At 53.7% G+C, this 17,688-nt stretch overlaps 2 protein-coding genes across 7 annotated transcripts; both read left to right on the forward strand.

The window, feature by feature from the left end:
• Nucleotides 1–40: 40 nt before the first annotated feature.
• On the forward strand, nt 41–9,514 carry POLA2 (DNA polymerase alpha 2, accessory subunit). 4 transcript variants are annotated; one of them, XM_049835670.1, is made up of 18 exons: nt 41–128; nt 1,760–1,887; nt 1,980–2,065; nt 2,287–2,341; nt 2,451–2,557; nt 2,668–2,861; nt 2,966–3,054; nt 3,168–3,323; nt 3,423–3,485; nt 3,587–3,629; nt 3,757–3,875; nt 4,409–4,447; nt 4,707–4,780; nt 5,829–5,937; nt 7,319–7,425; nt 7,740–7,799; nt 8,183–8,309; nt 8,523–9,514. In XM_049835670.1, the coding sequence occupies exons 1-18, from the start codon at nt 107–109 to the stop codon at nt 8,667–8,669; spliced, it is 1,725 nt and encodes a 574-aa protein (XP_049691627.1). In that variant the 5' UTR covers nt 41–106; the 3' UTR covers nt 8,670–9,514. The 4 variants fall into 4 exon arrangements, with proteins under 4 accessions (XP_049691627.1, XP_049691626.1, XP_049691625.1 ...); XM_049835669.1 differs by lacking the exon at nt 41–128 and adding an exon at nt 299–920; XM_049835668.1 differs by lacking the exon at nt 41–128 and having other exon boundaries at nt 829–1,887.
• Nucleotides 9,515–9,621: 107 nt separating this feature from the next.
• Nucleotides 9,622–17,688, forward strand: CDC42EP2 (CDC42 effector protein 2). 3 transcript variants are annotated; one of them, XM_049790911.1, is made up of 4 exons: nt 9,622–10,589; nt 11,440–12,037; nt 16,420–17,239; nt 17,386–17,688. In XM_049790911.1, exon 3 carries the CDS (start codon nt 16,514–16,516, stop codon nt 17,225–17,227), a length of 714 nt encoding a protein of 237 aa, XP_049646868.1. In that variant the 5' UTR covers nt 9,622–10,589; nt 11,440–12,037; nt 16,420–16,513; the 3' UTR covers nt 17,228–17,239; nt 17,386–17,688. The 3 variants fall into 3 exon arrangements, with proteins under 3 accessions (XP_049646868.1, XP_049646869.1, XP_049646870.1); XM_049790912.1 differs by lacking the exon at nt 11,440–12,037; XM_049790913.1 differs by lacking the exons at nt 9,622–10,589; nt 11,440–12,037 and adding an exon at nt 10,631–10,801.

Below are 17,688 nucleotides of genomic sequence, written 5' to 3' on the forward strand. Positions count from 1 at the left end.
CAAAGCTCTTTTCCTGCTGGTCCTTTCTCCCCGCTCCAGCTTTGCCTCCAGGTGAATCCCACCAGCCCCCCTCGACCCGCCGGGTGCTGAGGAGCGCTGCCGCTTGATGCAATGCCTTTACCTCTCAGGTGCAAAAACCCCATAGCTAATGTATGTTTAGGGCTTATGTATAGGGTTTTATATATATATATACACATTTATATGTATATTTTGGGGTGAGGAGGTGTGAGGGGTCCTGCAGGGGTCCTGGGGCCAGAGCTGCCGTGGCTGGGGTGAGTCCTGTCAGGGACCCGAGTGGATCCTGTGAGGGATCAGGGCGAGTCCTGTCAGGGACCCGAGTGGATCCTGTGAGGGATCCAGGTGGGTCCTGTCAGACACCTGAGTGGATCCTGTCAGGGACCAGGGCGGGTCCTGTCAGGGATGGAGGTGGATCCTGTCAGGGACCGGGGGTGTCCCTCGCCGACCGGGGCGGTCTGCCTGGAGCGGGGACGACCCCTCCTCCGGGTTGGGGTCCGGTCCGGCCCGGGTCGGTCCCCGTGAGGCGCCGCTTCCCCCCGCAGCCCCGTGAGGAAACCCCGGGAGGGCGGGAAAATTCCCGCCTTTTCCCTCCACCGCGGGGCGGCGTGGGGCGGTGGAGGGGGGTGCCGGCCACGCCCCCTCCCCACCCATCCCTTTCTCGTTGGCTTATTGACCCTCTACATCTGCATAGCCCCGCCTCTTCCCCCCCGCTCTTCCTTATAAGGCGCGGCCCCGCCCACTTCCCTCCCCGCTGCCGTTAAGCGCGGCGGTGTCGCGCTCGGGCGGGCTTTTCGCCGCTGAGATGGCGGAGCCGGCGCCGGAGCCGGTGTCGGCCGAGGCGGTGCTGCGGGAGCTGGGGCTCTTCGAGCTGCGCTGCCAGGGGGAGGACGTGCCCGCCAGGCGTGAGGGAACCGGGGAATTGGGGGGGGCACTGCCTGGGGGTGCTAGTGGGTGTTGGGGGAGGGGGAAGAGGGGGGCTTTGGGGGAGCTGGGGGTGTCAGGGCGGTTGTTCGAGGGGAGTTTGGGTGGTCTGGGGTGTTGGGGGGGCTGGGGGTGTCAGGGGGGTTGTGTGAGGCGGTTTTGGGTGAGCTGGGGAAGTATTAAGGGGGCTGGGGGTGTCGGGGGGTTTGTTTGAAGGGAGCTTGCATGGTCTGGGGGTGTTGGGGTGGTTTGAGGGGATGTTTTGTGATCTGGGGGTGTCGGCGTTTGGGTGAACTGGGGGTGTTGGGTGTTCTGGGGGTATCGGGGGTTGTTTGAGGGGAGTTTTGGGTGATCTGGGGGGGTCAGGTGAGGCGTTTGGGTGTGCCAGGGAAGGGGTTCGAGGGGTGTCAGGTGCATTGGGGGTGTTATTGGAGGTGTTTGGGGGAGCTGGGGGTGTCAGGAGAGATGTGTCTGTGGGTTTGGGTGATTTGGGGGTGTCAGGGTTGTTTGAGGGAGGGCGTTTGGGGTAACTTGGGGGTGTCAGGGGAAGTGTTTGAGGGGGTTTCGGGTGATTTTGGAGTGTCGGGGGAGCTGTTGGGGGTAGTAGGGGAGTGTTTGGGGGGTGTCGGGTGGTTTGGGGGTCAGGACTTCGGGAGCTGCCAGATTTTGGGGGGTACAAGGTGAGCTAGGTTTGCCGAGGCTCCAGAGCGGGAGATGGGGAGGAGGAAGGTGTGTGTGGGATGGCAGGAGGCCCACCGGTGGGTTTTGGGGTGCACTGGGGGGGGGTCCCCCAACCCCATTAACCCCTCCCTCCCCGCAGTGGTGGAGTTGTGCCTGACCCATGAGCTGGACCCGGAGGCGTTGGCCAACGAGCTGTTGGCCTTCGTCACCAGCAAGAACCTCGGCACCCAGCTCTCCATCGATGGCCTCGACGCCTTCGAACATGAGGTGGGGGGGTCCCCCGACATCCCCCCTCACCCCCAAACCCCCATGAAAAGAGGGACACACACACTCACCCTTCCCCTCTTCTCTTCCTCCAGATCCTCACCAAGCGGAGTAGCAGGTACCATCAGAAAAGGGACAACCGCCACGGTGGTCTCCATGACATCTACTCCCTTCAGGAGCTGTATCACATGGGTTTTGGGGCGATTCTTAAAAAAAACGGGGTGTTAGTGTCCCCTGTGGGGTACATCCCACTAATGCTCCCTCAGTGGAACACGTTTGGCTCCTTCTCCGGAAGGAAGCCTTGCTAGCACTGGTTAATGGGAAGAATTCATGGTTTAGGGGGGTGCTGGTGGGTGTCCCCCCAAAAATAAGGGTCTTGGATGCTCCTTAACGAGCCGGCAGCCTTGATGAGGAAGAAGATGATGAGCTGCTGGACACCTACACAACGCCATCCAAGGTGCACGCCAACACCTTAGCCCCCCAAAACCTACCCCCAAATTAACCATTTTCTGTCTCAAAACCCCTTCACCCCAAAAACATCCCCCCTTTTTTTTTTTTTCCCACAGAATTCCCAAAAACGTAGCAATTCCACCCCAGAAAACCCCCGGCCCAAGCGGACGCTCTCCTCCCGCAGCCCCTACGCGCTTTTTTCTCCCAACACCTTCTCCCCGAGGTAAACTGTTGCGCTGGGACCATCGCCGGCGCTCGGCAGTGGTAGCACTGGTGCTTGGCAGTGGTGCTGTTGCTGGTTGACACCGTCACCCCCCCTTTTTCTCCCCGCAGCGTCACCCCCTCCCAAAAATACACAGCACGCAGCAACCGCGGTGAGGTGGTGGCCTCGTTTGGCTCCGTCCAGGGTCCTTCCTGGAGCGGTCGGGGCGGCCACAGTTGCACCCCAAAACTTTTCGGTTCCCCAGAAGAAAATCTGACAAAAAGCTACAAATTCATGTTCCAGAAAGCGCTTGACATCCGGGAAGGTGACGCCATGACCCTGGGCGGGGATCCCCACCTCAATTTGGCGGTAACCCCGTTTTTGGGGAGGTGTTTTGGGGTACGGATAACGCCTGTACTTCATCTGTAGTGCTGTCTTGGAGGATCGAGGAGCTTGGTGACGTCTTGAAGAGCCACCATCACCTGGAGGGCTTTGCCTCGGTGTTGCTCCCGGCGCAGGTGAGCCCCTTGCCCCAACACCCACTTTTGGGGGGAACCTCTTGGTATTTTGGGGCAAAAAACTGACTGGGTTGGTGGTTTTGTTTTGGGGTTTTTTTGCTGTTCTCCCACAGGAGCCGGTGACGGTGCTGGGTCAGATCGGCTGCGACAGCAACGGGAAGCTCAACGCCAAATCGGTGGTGCTGGAAGGTGACCAGGAACACTCCTCGGGCAGACAAGTCCCCCTCGACCTCTCGGAGCTGAAGGAATATTCCCTCTTTCCCGGTCAGGTGCAGTTGTGGTGATTTTTGGGGTGTGGGATGGGGGGACCACCCCAACCTTCCTCACCCAGATTTTGAGCCTGACTCCATTTTTTCACCCACTTTCAGATCGTGGCGCTAGAGGGGACCAACAGCACCGGGAGGAAGATGGTGGCTTTGAAGCTTTACGAGGTGACGGCACGGCGCTGCTGGCATCCCAAGAGCGGGTCTGGGGGCTGGTTTGGGGGCGAAAAAAGAAAGATTTTGAGGCAGTGTTTGTGGTTTATCTGCAGGGGGTGCCCCTTCCCTTCCACACGCCGCTGGAGCCAGCCCCAGGTGAGCCCCGACGCTTCCCCTGCCGGCGGCCGCTGCGGTTTAAAGCCGAGATGTGTTAAACCTTCCCCACTGGACCAGGGAAAGGTTTTGGGGTGTCCCAAAACCCCCTTTTTTTTTGTCCCTGCAGAGCAGAGGATGGTGCTGGTGGCGTGCGGACCCTACACCACCTCCGACAGCATCGCCTACGACCCGCTCGCCGACCTCGTCGAGGTGATCGTCCGCGACCGCCCCGACGTCTGCGTCCTGGTGAGGGGCTGCAGTGGGGACGGGGTCCCCCTGATCTTGGGGGGGGGGGGGCTTGGGGTACCCTGTTTTTATTATATCAATCAATCATTTATATTAACTGAAGCGATTATATATTATAAAACAAGAGGCCGCAGCGTCAAAACACGTTTGAGGTTTCGAAACCTTGAAAATCGGCATAAAAAACGCTGCTGAGGAGAGAGGCGGCTTGGGCATGATCACAAAACATCCGTTTTTCACCCTAAAGTGACAAATAAGGCCCTGTTTTAAGAGCAAATTGTGCTCTTTGAGCATCCCCAGCAGTCAAAGTCTGCCTTCCTGCTCCAAAAGGACCTGCTGCTTTTATCAGTCTCCATTTTGGGCTCCATTTGGCCTGGGTTGCAGGATAAAATCTGAGCTTCATTAACAAAAAGTATTACCAAAAATACCTTTTTCTGGGCAGTTTAATGTGTTTAACTTGGCTCTTGGGGCTGGTGACATGCGTGGGGCTGTCCCCGCTTGTGGTTTTCTCTGATTTTTTCACCGTTTCTTCACAGTTTGGGCCATTCCTGGATGCCAAGCATGAGCAAGTGGAGGTGAGGGAGAATTGGGGGGCCCTGGGGTCCCCCTCTTTGCTTCATCCCACAGTGGGGGGGCTTGGCAGGGCAGTGTAGGGGGCTGATTTTCACCCAAACTCCTACATCCGCATGGATTTTGGGTTGATTGATCCATGGTGCTAGACTCTGGAAGGGTAAAGAAGCTGGGGAAGGTGGTGGGGGTGTCCCAGCGTCCTCACCCTGCACCCCAAAAGAAGGGGGAATTGTGCAAATCCCATTTTTTCCCCTCAATTCCTAGAACTGCCAGCTCCTGGGGTCCTTCACTGAGGTCTTCAAGCTCTGCCTGAAGACGATAATTGAAGGCACGAGAAGGTAGGGACGGTAACTGCGTGAAATTATTAGTTTCCACACGTAGTTTTTGCTTAAAAACTCCTTTTTGTGCACCAAACAGGCTCTGGATGGGGGAGGTTTCCACCAATTCCCATGAGGGAAGCGGGTGGCAGAGGGGGGAAAATCATTTGATTTGGGTCAAAAGCCTCGTAACAGGCTCTGAAATGGATTTGAGTTGTGTTTGCCTGCAGTGAGATGTGTTTATAGCTGGATCCTGGTTCTTCTCCTCAACAAAAAAAAACAAAAACAAAAAAAAAAACAAGGAAAAAGGAACCGGGAATGGTCAGCGGCATTTTTTTTTTCCCCTCCCCGGTGTCATCCTGGGGCCAGTTGACAGCGCTTCGCCCTTCCCGGCGGTGCGAGGGACGGCGTGAACAAAGAACAAGTGAGGGGGGGTTTTTTTGGTGGCTTTTCTTGTTTTTTTTCCTTCCTGCCGGGCACTGCCAGCCTTTTTCATCCGCTGCCAGACTCCGGCAGGGACAGGAACGCGCCACTCTCGTCCCTCTCACCATCAACAACCCCGCCTGACGCTGGGTGACCTGCGTCAAGGGGTGGGGGGACACCCCAAAACACCTCTTCACGCCCCTCCAGCATCTCTCTGACCACGGTCTCCACTTCACTGTGTATTCAGAGCCTTTCCTTTATGATTGTTGTTTAAATTAACTAAAAAGTCTGGGTTTAAGCTTTTTTTTTAATGTGTGTCTGGTTAGGTGAGGTCCCTGCCCAACAGGGGAAGGCTGTATTCGCAGCCCGATCGTTCCCAGGGGCTTCGATCCCAGAAAAACCTCACCTTCTTGCAGCCCTTTCCCTTCCTGCGGGGTGAAACACCTCTCCTGTAAAAGCTGAGTAGGTTTTGGGGGTGATTTCAGCAGATTTTGTGTCCTCTTGCTGCCAGAATGCCCTGAAACAGGCTATTTTTGAAGGTGTCCGGCTGTCATGTCTACGTGAAAGGCTGTTTCCAGGTGTTAATGTTCCTCTGTCCCGCCTGTTAATTAATCGCCTGGGTTTTTTCCCCTCTTTTTTCCGACAGTGCTGGCTCTCAGCTTGTCTTTGTCCCCTCACTGCGCGACGTCCACCACGACTACATCTACCCGCAGCCGCCATTCCTCTACCCTGAGCTGCCGAAGGACGACAAACCGGTAACGAACCCCCCGCCCCATTCAGCGATTCCGCTTTCTTTTTTACCCCAAAGAAGCCGAATAACATTGAATTTCCAGGAAAATCCCACCTGTCCTTACAAAAACAAGTTGGCAAGGTTTGAGGTGCAATCTCCCTGGTTTTTTTTTCTGGCATCTTTTTCCATCCGGCAGCAGTTTCTTGCCAAAAAATATCCCCTTTGGGAGCAAATAGCAGGAAAGCTGTGACTTCCTGGGGGAGAAGGGATTTGGGAGCGGAAATCCGGTGGTCCTCACGCCTCGCTTGTGAGGTCATGGTGTTTCCCAAGATGCTTAACGAGCAAACGGGGAATTAAATAAACGCAGCGAGACGGTGCCAGCACTGGGAAACCTGCAGTAGTCATGCTGGTGCCATGCAGAGCTCCTTCTTGGCTCTCGCCGAGATCCTATGCTTCTCCCAGCCTTTTTTGGGTTAAAATTCCCTAATTTAACTCCTTCTTTTCCTAGGGAGCAGCTTCTGATGCTCCTGGTAGAAAGTCCAGCACAGTTGCGGCCGTTTTTGGGGTGCATTTTGGCCGTTTAAGGAAAGCTTAACATGATTGTGGCACTTTAGGGGTGTTTCAGGACTGGTTTAGGAGCGCTTAAGGAAAGCTTAGCACGATTTTTTTGAAGCATTTTAAGGCAGATTTGGGGTATTTTGGGGGTGAGTTTGGGGTGTTTTAGGACTGGTTTAGGGGCATTTAAGGAAAGCCCAGCCTGACTGCAATGTTTTAGGGCAGGTTTGGGATGGTTTAGTGCAGATTTAGGGTATCTGAGCAAAGCCCAATGTGACTGCAGCATTGTGGGGTGGGTTTGGGGCATTTCAGATAAGCTTAGCATGACTGGGGCATTCTGGGGTGGGTTTGAGGGTGTTTAAGGAAAGCTTAGCATGATTGTGGTGTTTTAGGGCAGGTTTGGGGCAGTTTACGGCAGTTTTAGGGTATCTGAGGAAAGCCCAGTGTGACTGGAGCATTTTGGGGCAAGTTTAGGGTATTTTGGGGGTGGGTTTGGAGTGTTTTAGGACTGGTTTAGGGACATTTAAAGGAAAGCTTAGCGTGATCGCAGCATCTTAAGGCAGGTTTGGGGTATTGGGGTGGGTTGGGGGTGTTTTAGGACTGGCTTAGGAGCATTTAAAGAAAGCTCGGCGTAATTGCGACATTTTTAGGGCAAGTTTGGGGCAGTTTAGGGCAGAACTGGGGTATTTGAGGTAAGCCCAGTGTGACTGCAGCATTTTGGGGCGGGTTTGGGGGCAATTAAGGAAAGCTGAGCATGTTGGGGGTGTTTTAGGGCGCTTTGCGGGTGTTTTCGGGTCTGTTTTGCGCTGGCGACAGCGAGGTTGGCGTCACCCTCTCCCTCCCCTGGGCAGCGCGTGCACTTCGTGTCGGACCCCTGCACCCTGGACGTCGATGGCGTCGTTTTCGGCCTGACCTCCACCGATCTGCTCTTCCACATGGGTGCCGAGGAGATCAGCAGGTGGGTGCTGGCAGGAAGCCGGGAATTCAGGAAAGCGTCGGAGCGGGGATCTCCCATCGTCGGCCAGATCCAGCCTCAAATTTGTGGGATCTTGGCAGGAAGCCTCGTCCGGGACTGTTGCCTCTCGGTTGTCTCCTCTGGCGGTTTTCTCTCCTGGCGCATGTGGTGGGGAAACAGAGCTGCCCCCATCCCTCAGTGCCTGGCAGAGGGGTTGTTAATTAGGCAGCGTGCCTAATTAATCAGCACAGCCTGCGAGCTTTTTTTTTCCTTTTCCTTCCTTTCTTAACCATTTTACAGCTCATTTTCTCTCACAGCTCATCTGGAATCTCGGACAGGTTCACGCGAATCCTCAAGCACATCCTGACGCAGAGGAGGTGAGGGCTTCATACAAACACCTGGTCGAACCCAAAAAGGGCTTTTTTGTGGCCAAACGAGGGAAATCCTGTATTGTTCTTACCATCTTCCCTTTTAAAGCTTTTTTTTTTATAACCTAAAAAATGTCCTTTTGGGGTTTTGTAACCCTTTAAGAACAGGATTCAGAGGGTTTTAGCATTGTAAGTCCTCCGGATGGGTGTGTGTCAGCCTTCCTGATAGCTGCCCTCAGAGACAGCAGATATCTGGGGACAGCCAAAAGCAGCAGAAAAAACTTTCTAAGCCAAAATTATCTGCTGGTTGCATCCAAGCCTTGTTGCTACAGGCGAAGGCGGGTGTTCCCGGCTGCGGTAACCTCTTTTTTTTTTTTACCCCGTGCTGGCAGTTACTATCCGCTGTACCCCCCCTCGGAGGAGCTCAACATTGACTATGAGACCTTCTACAGCTATGCCTCGTTACCTGTCACACCGGATGTCCTCATCACCCCGTCAGAGCTGCGGTACTTTGTTAAGGTCAGTCGGCGTGCGCACCTGCCGAAATACCCCCCAAAACCCACTATATTTTGACAAATTTGCACAAAACCTGGTGTACAGCACGACTAAAGCACAGCCTCGTGTGGGGCAGCGTAGGCGGCTGTAGGCGGGTGGCTATCAGTGTCGGCGTTGGCTGTAACCGGGCTGCTGTTGGCGTCCGGATCCGTGACTATTGCTCTCGTCTTCCCGCAGGATGTGCTGGGCTGTGTCTGCATCAATCCCGGCCGGCTGACGAAGGGGCAGGTCGGGGGTACCTACGCCCGCCTGTACATACAGCGGGAGGACACCACGGGCGAGCGGAAGAGCCCGTGCGTTGCTGCTCAAGTTGTTAAAATCTAAATCGTCGGGACAGAGACTTATTTTTTTGACCCTTCTTCCACCTGTGACTTAATTCCTTCCTGGAAACAAACGGATGTTAAAATACACTTTGAATTTTGGTTAAAACCCACCCAAAATGCTTGTGTTTGTCCCCGTGCCGAGAGCTGCCTTTGCCTGACCCCCTTTCACAAGATGCCGACTTTGCACCGTGCCCCGGTTCCTCCTGGAGCCACCCGGCCGCGGTGGGACTCTGCTCCGTGGATGGGGGTGGACACTCCATCCTAATAATTGCTAATTAATTAATGCTAAGCACAAGGCAGCAGGAAGCTGGGTTTTGTAGTGGGGTTGGTGTTTTTTTTTCAGGTGTGGTTTCGGATGCACTGGATTAACAGCGATGCAGGTGCAGGGTAATTTGGGGTCGCTCATTAGCTGGAGCGGGAGGATGCGGACTCCCTGTGTCTTCCTCTCCTGCTCGTTAGGTAAACGAAGATAATCCTCCAGCTGGATTTACCCACAGAAAAGGGGAAATCTTGATGTGGAAAGGGGAATCTCGGCACATGGTGGGGCTGAAATCCTCCTCTGCTGAGGTACCGGTGTCCTGAATTCACCTCCTGGGTGACATCGTTTGGGATGAGCTTCCTCATTATGGGACTCTGAGTTTAATTAGTCCAAAAGCAATTAATTTAAAGGTGCCCGGGGGGGCTGCACCACTGTTTCACCAGTTTCGGTGAAGGATGCCGCAGCTCCTGGCTTGGCTGCGGGCAAAATACCAACGTTAGGTTTGGGTTTGAAACTTTTCCCCCCACTTTTTTCCTCAAATTTGCAGCAAGGAAGCTGGAAAAATTAATTAAAATCCCTCCCTACTCCGCTCGGTTCCGGCTCTCCTGGTGTTCATTCCGCTCCAAGGCCTGGCACAGGGAAAGGAAGGTGGAAAAAGGGATTTTTTTTGCCGAAAAAAGGTAAATCTGATGTGAAGAAAGGGAATGAATTTCGTAACTCTCCGCCGCGGGGTAGTTACAGGCGTCAGGAGGCTGGAAAATGACGCTGTCGGTTGGTGCTGAGCTGGTGCACGGCTCCCTTCGTTAATTTTCCACTTAATTACCTGCCCGGCCTTATTACAGACTCTCCGTAAAAGCAGCGTGTTTATCTTCTCTCACCCTTTAAATCCCATGTGGGCGTGAGGGCGTATTTAGGGTAAAAAAGGCAGAAAACAGGGTCCAGGGAGGGAAATCCCCTCACAATTTTTGTGTGTAAGTCTGGCTGGCCAGGATTTGCCCAAAAAGCTCTGGTTTCTCCCCAAATATCAGTGCAAAGCAGCTAGGCAGTATCATTGTCTTCTCCAACTGTCACATCTCAGTCTCAGTTCCTCCTCTGATCTTTTGTCGATTTTAGCACTTCTCACCCCAAATAAAAATGCTGGTTTTTTCCAGCATGAGTAAAGACATGGGGTTTTTTCCCCCTGGTTTTTTCAGTTTCCAGGTTTTTGGGGTGGGTTTTTTTCTACCTGCTGCAGGAGCAGAGGAGCAAAACCCCATTTTTTTCCCCGTTTTTAGCTTTGAAGTTCCTTGTCCAGCCTGTTTCCCCTCCTAGAAATGCTGGTTTTGGTTAGAACACAAGTGGGACAAGCTGGGTGCTGTGGGGGTCGGGTTGATTCAAACACATCAGGACTGAAGCAGCCAGCATCTCGTTTGCCTCTTAATTAGATGATCCTTGAGGACGAGGCTAATTTGGGATTTAAACGAGTGACAGCTCCAGCATTACGAGTTGGCCAAGGATTTGGGGGGGGAGGCAGATTTTTCTGGCTTTATTTTTCTTTCCCCAGGGATTTTTCCAACAGAGAGCTGCATCGCTGTGTCTTTCCGTGGCGGAGTGGGGAAATCAAGGCACGATGGCGTTCCTGCCTGCCGTGGGAAAGGCGAAGCCATCTGGCTCTTCATCCCGGTGAGAAGCGAACGCCATCGTTCCATGTTTTGGGAAGGGGGGGAGAAAAAAAAAAGAGCCCCCCCCTCCGGGAAGGGGGAAGCGAGGCCCCGTGCTGGGGTGGGGCTTGCACGTTGGCTCGGTGCCGGCTGCGCCGACGCTCCGGCATTGGGAGGAAGGGAACGGCCGCGGTTGGCTCTGGCTCAGCCGCCAGACCGGGAGGAAGACGCGCGGTGAGTATCGGCCGCGACCCCGGTCTTGCTTTCCGGTGAGATCCCCCCAACCCCGGTTGCCGTCCCCGCTCCAGGTCACCGGTGTCGGCATTGGGTGTAGCCGTAGGGTGACGGGGGGGGGGACACAGTGGTAAATTTGGGAGCTGGGCGGGGGGGATTTGGCCCCTCTTCCCGGCAACTCACGGCACCGGTTTGCAAATCCCTACCGCTGTGAGCGGTCAGGCCCTGCGTTGGGATGCTGAGGACGAGGTGGGGGAGGCAGTTCTTTTTTTTGTGCCATTAAGGATGTTTTTGTGTCCCTGTCACATCCCTGATCCCCAATTTAAAGGGGGGGGGGGGGGATGATTCCACCCTTTTTTCCAGGAAAAAAAGACCAGATCCCTTCCCCTGCACCCCCTGCCCCCACCTTTTTGCCCCCCGCCCCGGTTCTCCGCAGCCACCTCTTAATTTTAGCCCCCAGCTGCGAGGTTTCCGCCTGTCTCCGGCTTAAATTAGCTGACAGATCCCCGAAATAGATGGCGTGCTTTTGGGGACAGAGGCCAGATCCTGCTCCGGGAATTTTTTTTTTGTGGTGGAATTTTTCTTCAGTGCAAACAGGGAATAAACAGATTTGGAGATTTTTAAATTCACATTTCAAGGAGTTGCCCGGATAGCTGGAACGGACTCCGACCCTATCACAGGGAAAGAGGAGTGACCTGTGCCCTCATCCCACCCCGAATGCCTGCGCCACGATCCCCACCCGGGAATTCCCAGCGCTCCCCCAGCATCGGGTGGGGCTCGGCCAGGAGGAGCCACACTAAAGAGCTGTTTTCCCTGGTTTTAAGGCCTTTTTCTGCCCCCACCCCCCGCCAACTTCTCGGCTTCGGTTTGTCACTGCTGCAGTGGGGCGCATGGCACGCAGCCGGGGAAACTGAGGCACGGGAGGGGTTCGGCTACGCTTGAGGCCACCGTGTTTTCCTACTGTGCGCTGGCGTTTACTCATCCTCAAGCTTTCCACCTTGGATTTTCCTTATCGGTGAAAATCGCTCCCTGATATCGGTGTTTTCCTGGTCCTGGGGAAAAAACCCGGGAGCGTCTGATGATGTGCCTGTTAGGAGGAGACGGCTGGCACTGCCGTGTCCCGCACACACCTTGCCGCGGTGTCCCTTGGCACGGAGACCTCACCAGCAGCACTTCCCTCCACGCTTGCCCATCCGGTGCGCGCCCCTTATCCGGATTCGGCGCCGGATGCTCAAGGTAGGACAGCGACAGCACCGTGATCCTGTGGAGAGAAATTAATTCCCCGTTTTAACCGATTTCAGCTTCTGTGATAACCAGGATGATCTCGGATAAATCCTTCCCCATGGATCGATGCTGGCTGCCGGGGCATCACCCCACGGGCTTTTGGCATCACTCTGAAACATCCTTATTCCCTAAAAAAATCTGTAAGCCCCATCCCGAAGGGTCGCTACTCCCCAACAGGTCCTTTTTTCGCACCCCGGTGCTCTTCCAGCTTGGGGACCACAGGAAAAGGGGGGGCATTTTCATCTCCCGCAAGAATATCCCTTCCTCTGTGGGGAATACAAGGGCAAAACCTCTTTCCAGGTGCAAATTTTTAGGTGAGGATTTTCCCTGGGCACCAATAAAAGGTGCAGAAAGGGTCAAGAGGAGGAAAGATGGAAGGAACTGGCTTCGTTTTCCGTGGCAGTTGCTCACTCACTCGATTTCTGCACCTTCAATTGGGAAAATGAGTTTAAGCTGCTGTCGTTTAATCACTATTTTTGCGGGATCTTGATAAAACAGTTTGCGGAGATGCCGTGGTAGGAAAATTGCTGCTCTGTGAGTAACCAGGGGGCTGAGGAAGCGCCAGGTCTTTGCGTAATGAAGCATAAAATGCTGAAAATGGGCTAAAAGAAATAAGTTTTTATGTAGCAAAGCACAAAATGCTGAAAACAGGCAGAAAGGAAACAAATTTTCAGGTAATAAAGTCTAAATTGCTGAAAACAGACAGAAAAAGAAACAAATTTTCACATCCTGAAGCCTAAGTTGCTGAAAATGGACAAAAAAGAAACAAAATGTTTGTGTCCCAAAGTCTACATTGCTGAAAATGGGCAAAAAAGAAACTAATTTTTTTGTGAACTGAAGCCTAAACTGTGAAAAACAGGTGGAAAAGAAACAAGATTTCATGTACTGAAGCCCAAATTGATGAAAACGGGCAAAAAAGAAACAAATATTAGTCTGTAGGAGATTTTACTTCCCTAAATCGTGGAAAGGGGCGAATATCCCAGAGGTGGATGTCAGCAGAGGTGGTCGGAGGGATGTTAAATCTTGTGCCTCAGGCTTTCAGCTGATTTCTTAACAATGAGAAGCTAAAACGAAGCCTAATGTGGGGCGCAGGTGGAGTTTAAGTCCTCGGATCTTCTCTTGAAGCACCTCCCGCTTTTATCCTGCCACAAAACATCTAATTTTCCCCATTTCTCTCTTTACCGACAGCCACAAGTCTTGTTGCATGGGACACCTGGATTATTCTTGGGTTTTAACGAGTTTTTAGAGATGGTTCTGTCATGAAATGCTAATTAGCAGCAGCGTGGCAAATCGCCATCCCCCCTCAACTGAACCACAGTGCTAATGGGGTACATCTTGTCATGCAGTGTTAACTGGGAAGCGGAAAACTTTTGGTTAAAGACTTAAATCACCGGGGGATGCACCCGGCGGGCTGGGAAGAGGCACGTGCAGTAGCTTGGCTGACGGGGGGACGCACCACGCGGATGAACACTGGTGAAAACACCCGTGAATAAGTTATCGCGGGTTTTATTTTGGTTTTGCTCCCTTTCTGACTTGTTTTCCACCTGTTTTGCATCACTACATCAGGGAATCGGGTGCAGTGGTAATGCTCCCATCTTTTGAGCAGGTTTACTTGATTGCTGGTGCAGGAAAATGCTGGGAAAAGGGATTTTAAGGATTTCTCTGATCAAAAAAATCCCTATTCCCCGTGCTTTCGGGGCCCACTGACCCTTTCCCAGGCTGCGCTGGCAGCAAATCCCCTTTTTTGAGGTCTTTTCTTTCTCCCCGCGCACAAAGGGAAAGGGCGCTACCCGCAGCCCTGAACTTTCCCAGCGTTCACCCTGCCCCGGGAGCTCGCTTCGGTGCTCGCGGCGATCACAGGCGGCCTTTGTCCCAGCCCAGTGGGGTGCTGGGTTTTCGGCCGGAGCCCAGACTGGGGAAAAGGAGGATGGAGTGGGGGAGAAACTGGAGTGAGGGAGAGCGATTTCTGTGAAGAAGTTGAACCAAACCTCCTGTGCTGTCCAGGAGGGGGAACAATCCTTGCTGTGGTGGTCTCTCCCCAGTGCACGCTCGTCTCCATCAGCATCATCCCACATCCTAACCTGAAAATATTAAATATTTCCAACTGATGAGAGGCTTTTTTTCCTACAAATCCACTTCTCCCCACCCCCGATTTCGGTGCTTTTTTGCAGCTAACCCACGACTGTGGGTTCCCCAGTGTGGCAGCAGGGAAGCTGACTGAGCAAGGGTGCCTTGTTGGCCAGACATCCGACAGGTGTTTTGGGAAGCACCGGTGCTCCTCTGAATCCAGATCTCCATGAAGAAGCGCTTCCCTCGGTCCCCCTCTCTGCATCCAGCATTGGCTCCACCGTCATCCTCTTGCCCCCCCTTCCCCGATGTCCTGACGGCGCCTGTATTTCACGCGAGCGGCGCAGCCGCCGCTTCTGCAGGCTGTCATTACGCCACCCGCTTTAATCCGCCCGGGATTAACGAAGCCGAATTCTGCATTGTCAGGATTTTTCCTTGGCCAGAGTCACCGGGAACGGGCTTACCGGTGACCGCGTTCCTCCCAGGGCCGCGTTCCTGATGCCGACGGCATCGTCGGCATCTCGTCCGTGCTTTGTTTTGAGCTGTTTGGGGTGATCTTCTGCTGCTCCGTCTTCTCTCCCCCACGCTGCTGTCAACCCAACGTGACCTCAGGAGCGTCTCCGGCTGTAGCGGCGCGTACGTGGGTCTCTGTTTGCAGGCGAGGAGATGTAACTGTGGTGTTTGGCACCAAGACGAGGCAACTGGGGGGGGAAAGGGGAATAAAGTGAGCAGCGTAGACATGATGAGACCACAGATGTGGTTTCGGGTGCTTTCTACCAATAACAACGGTGCATCAGGTGGTTGAAGGTGAACACAGGATTTTCCATCCCTCTGTGTATTATTGTTATATTTTTAAGGACAAATTCAAGGGGCAGCGGTCAGGTGTGGTTTGCGGAAGGGACAGGACGATCCGGCAGCCCTCTGCAGTCTCGGTGGGACTGTGCCGCCTCGAAACCCCAGCACTTGAAATCCCAGAGCCAACACCCACCGACTGACGCGGTGTTTAACAGCGCCGAGCGCGCGGCTCCTGCTGTAATTGAAACGCCAGCCCTCGGGGAGGTCACCCGGCTCCATTCATCCGGCGTCGGCTGCACACTGGTTTTTGTTGGCTCTTTGGCACCGGCCGGGGCGGGTTTCGGCCGGAGAAAAGCGCCTGACGTGGTTACTGGGACTGTAAAACACAAGGGGAACGACTGTTTCCCAGCCGGGCTTTGCGTTGTTCATCGGTGGCGGCTGATGGGAAAACCACAACTGGGGAATTGCTTGTGACCTCTTGCCGGGACGGTTCGGGGGTTGATTTGAGGAGCAGGGCTCAGCCATGGTGGTTTCGGTGGTGGTTTCACCGTTGGGTCTCGCTTTCCAAATGCAGATGTACCAGGAGGTGTGTTACAAACAGCGTAAAACGGGCTGGAAGAGGTTACGGGCAGTTGTTTTAGCGGCAGCGGGGCTCAGCGCCAGACAAACCTGTCTCTAAATGACTTAAACTCTGTTTTGTACTTGCAGTCAACAGCAGATCGGATACGGTTTTACAGAAACGTGGAGAGACAGGATTTTTTTTTTTCCCCAGAAAATTAGTAATAAAGGCTAAATCTCCAGACCCTTCATGTGCTGATTTTAAAAAGTAATGCTCAGGTGGCCTGAAACCCATTTCATCCCTTTTTCTGTCCCACCAAGGCATCTCCTGAGGTTGTGCATAATGCTATTATCGCCAAAATTTCCCATTTTTACTTTCTTCCTCCCTACAGCTGAAAAATCAGGCCTAGAACTGAATGTGTAAACTGTCAAGAGTTGAATGAATATGACTAAAACGGGAAAAAAACCAACTTCCTTCCCCCTCCTGCCTTAATCTCTATTATCTTTTATTTTAGTTTGTCGTTGGGTGGGGCTGGATTATGCACGGCCAAGAGGAGAGAGAACTGAAATGTTTTGGGCTAGAAAAGCCACTTTCCAATGCTGTGCTCTCCCAACCTTTAAATCCGGACCCCGATTCCCCTGTAAAGATGCAAATCCTCTTGGATTTCCTGCTCTGACCCTGTTCCTGATTTTTCTCCCACTCGAAACCAATCTTGAGGAGAGGCCCCGCGTGCCTGGATTTAATTACCTGGGTTGTTTTGTTATCGATAATGCAGCCAACGAATTTCAGATAGAGAGCCGGAGAACGTCTGGAATTAATTTCCTGGGACGTGTTGACGTTGAGGATCTCCATCCTACATGTTATAACTTGCTTTTAGGCATTTTTCCTTATTTTTTTTGTTTTAATTTTGCAGATTATTTTTAAAGCCCGCGTTGCTGAGGTCTAGGAAGACAACCATCTCCTGAGTTGGCTAGACTTGGCGTGGAAGAGCTTTGCTCCTCGGTGAGATGTCCACCAAGGTGCCGATCTACCTGAAGAGGGGCAGCAGGAAGGGGAAGAAGGAGAAGCTCCGCGACATCCTCTCCTCTGACATGATCAGCCCGCCCTTGGGGGACTTCAGGCACACGATTCACATTGGCAGCGGTGGGGAGAGCGACATGTTTGGGGACATCTCCTTCCTTCAGGGCAAGTTTCATCTCCTCCCCAGGACCGAAGGCAGCTTCGACTCCGACAAGGACAGCCCCGACGCGGCGCCATTCGAATTCTCCAGGACGGCCACCATTTCTGGATGCGAGCAGCCGTCCTCGGAGACTTCATCTCCCCTCCTCAAAAACGCCATCTCCTTGCCTGTCATCGGGGGGCCGCAGGCCTTGACGCTGCCCTCGGCGCAAGCCCCGCCAAAACCGCCGCGGTTACACCTCGATGACAAAGCTCCGTCGGCGCGAAGCTGGGAAGGCGGGGAGGAGAACGGCGAGGGCAGAAACGCCGCCCCGCTGCCGCATCCCTGCGCCTCGCGTTTCGCCGCCCCGACGAACGGCTTTGCCGAGGAGAAGGGCAACACCGAGCCGTCCTTCCTCTCCCATGCCGGCTCCCTCCTCTCCCTCCACGTGGATTTGGGGCCATCCATCTTGGAAGATGTCCTGCAAGTGATGGAGAAACACCAAGCAGAGAGAGTGGGTGGATCTATACAGGATTCAGGCAGGCAGGAAATCTTGACGTGAAGACGACTCAAGGTAAAGACATTGATAAGTGGATTGTTATTATTTTGGGGGTTTTATTTTCTTTCAATTTCTTAAATTACGGCTCAAACTCCCAAGTTTGACTCCACGCACCTTCCCCAATTGGTGCGCTGACAGCGATGTGTCGTTTCCTCTCGCAGAGCCCGTCGTGCAAACGGGATGTGAGCGTTTATCCTCGGCGCCGCTCCCCGCAGACCTCCGGCTATTCCCTCAGCATGGGGAGAAAAAAACACACAACACCCTACGAAGCCAAGACGAAACAGGCAGCACTTGCTGCCGGATTAAATCGCCGCTTGCCTGTATCAACTTCACCTTTAGCAACGGATCGAACCGTAGGACTGCGCCGACCGGTAGAAAATAAGACACCGCGCCGTTATAAATGTTTGTTGTACTGGACGGGATGAAACAGTGACGGTTGAATTCCCAGATGTCTTGTTCGGGAG

This window comes from Accipiter gentilis, chromosome 33, assembly GCF_929443795.1.
Source record: "Accipiter gentilis chromosome 33, bAccGen1.1, whole genome shotgun sequence".
Taxonomy (NCBI): Eukaryota; Metazoa; Chordata; class Aves; order Accipitriformes; family Accipitridae; genus Astur; species Astur gentilis.

Bases quoted from the DNA above. Each gene is read 5' to 3' on its own strand.
- POLA2 (XM_049835668.1), top strand. From the start codon at position 1,654: ATGGGGAGGAGGAAGGTGTGTGTGGGATGGCAGGAGGCCCACCGGTGG. The intron at 1,888-1,979 runs GTGGGGGGGTCC...CTCTTCCTCCAG, and splicing joins TCGACGCCTTCGAACATGAG to ATCCTCACCAAGCGGAGTAG. The intron at 2,862-2,965 runs GTGACGCCATGA...CTTCATCTGTAG, and splicing joins AGCGCTTGACATCCGGGAAG to TGCTGTCTTGGAGGATCGAG.
- CDC42EP2 (XM_049790911.1), top strand. From the start codon at position 16,514: ATGTCCACCAAGGTGCCGATCTACCTGAAGAGGGGCAGCAGGAAGGGG.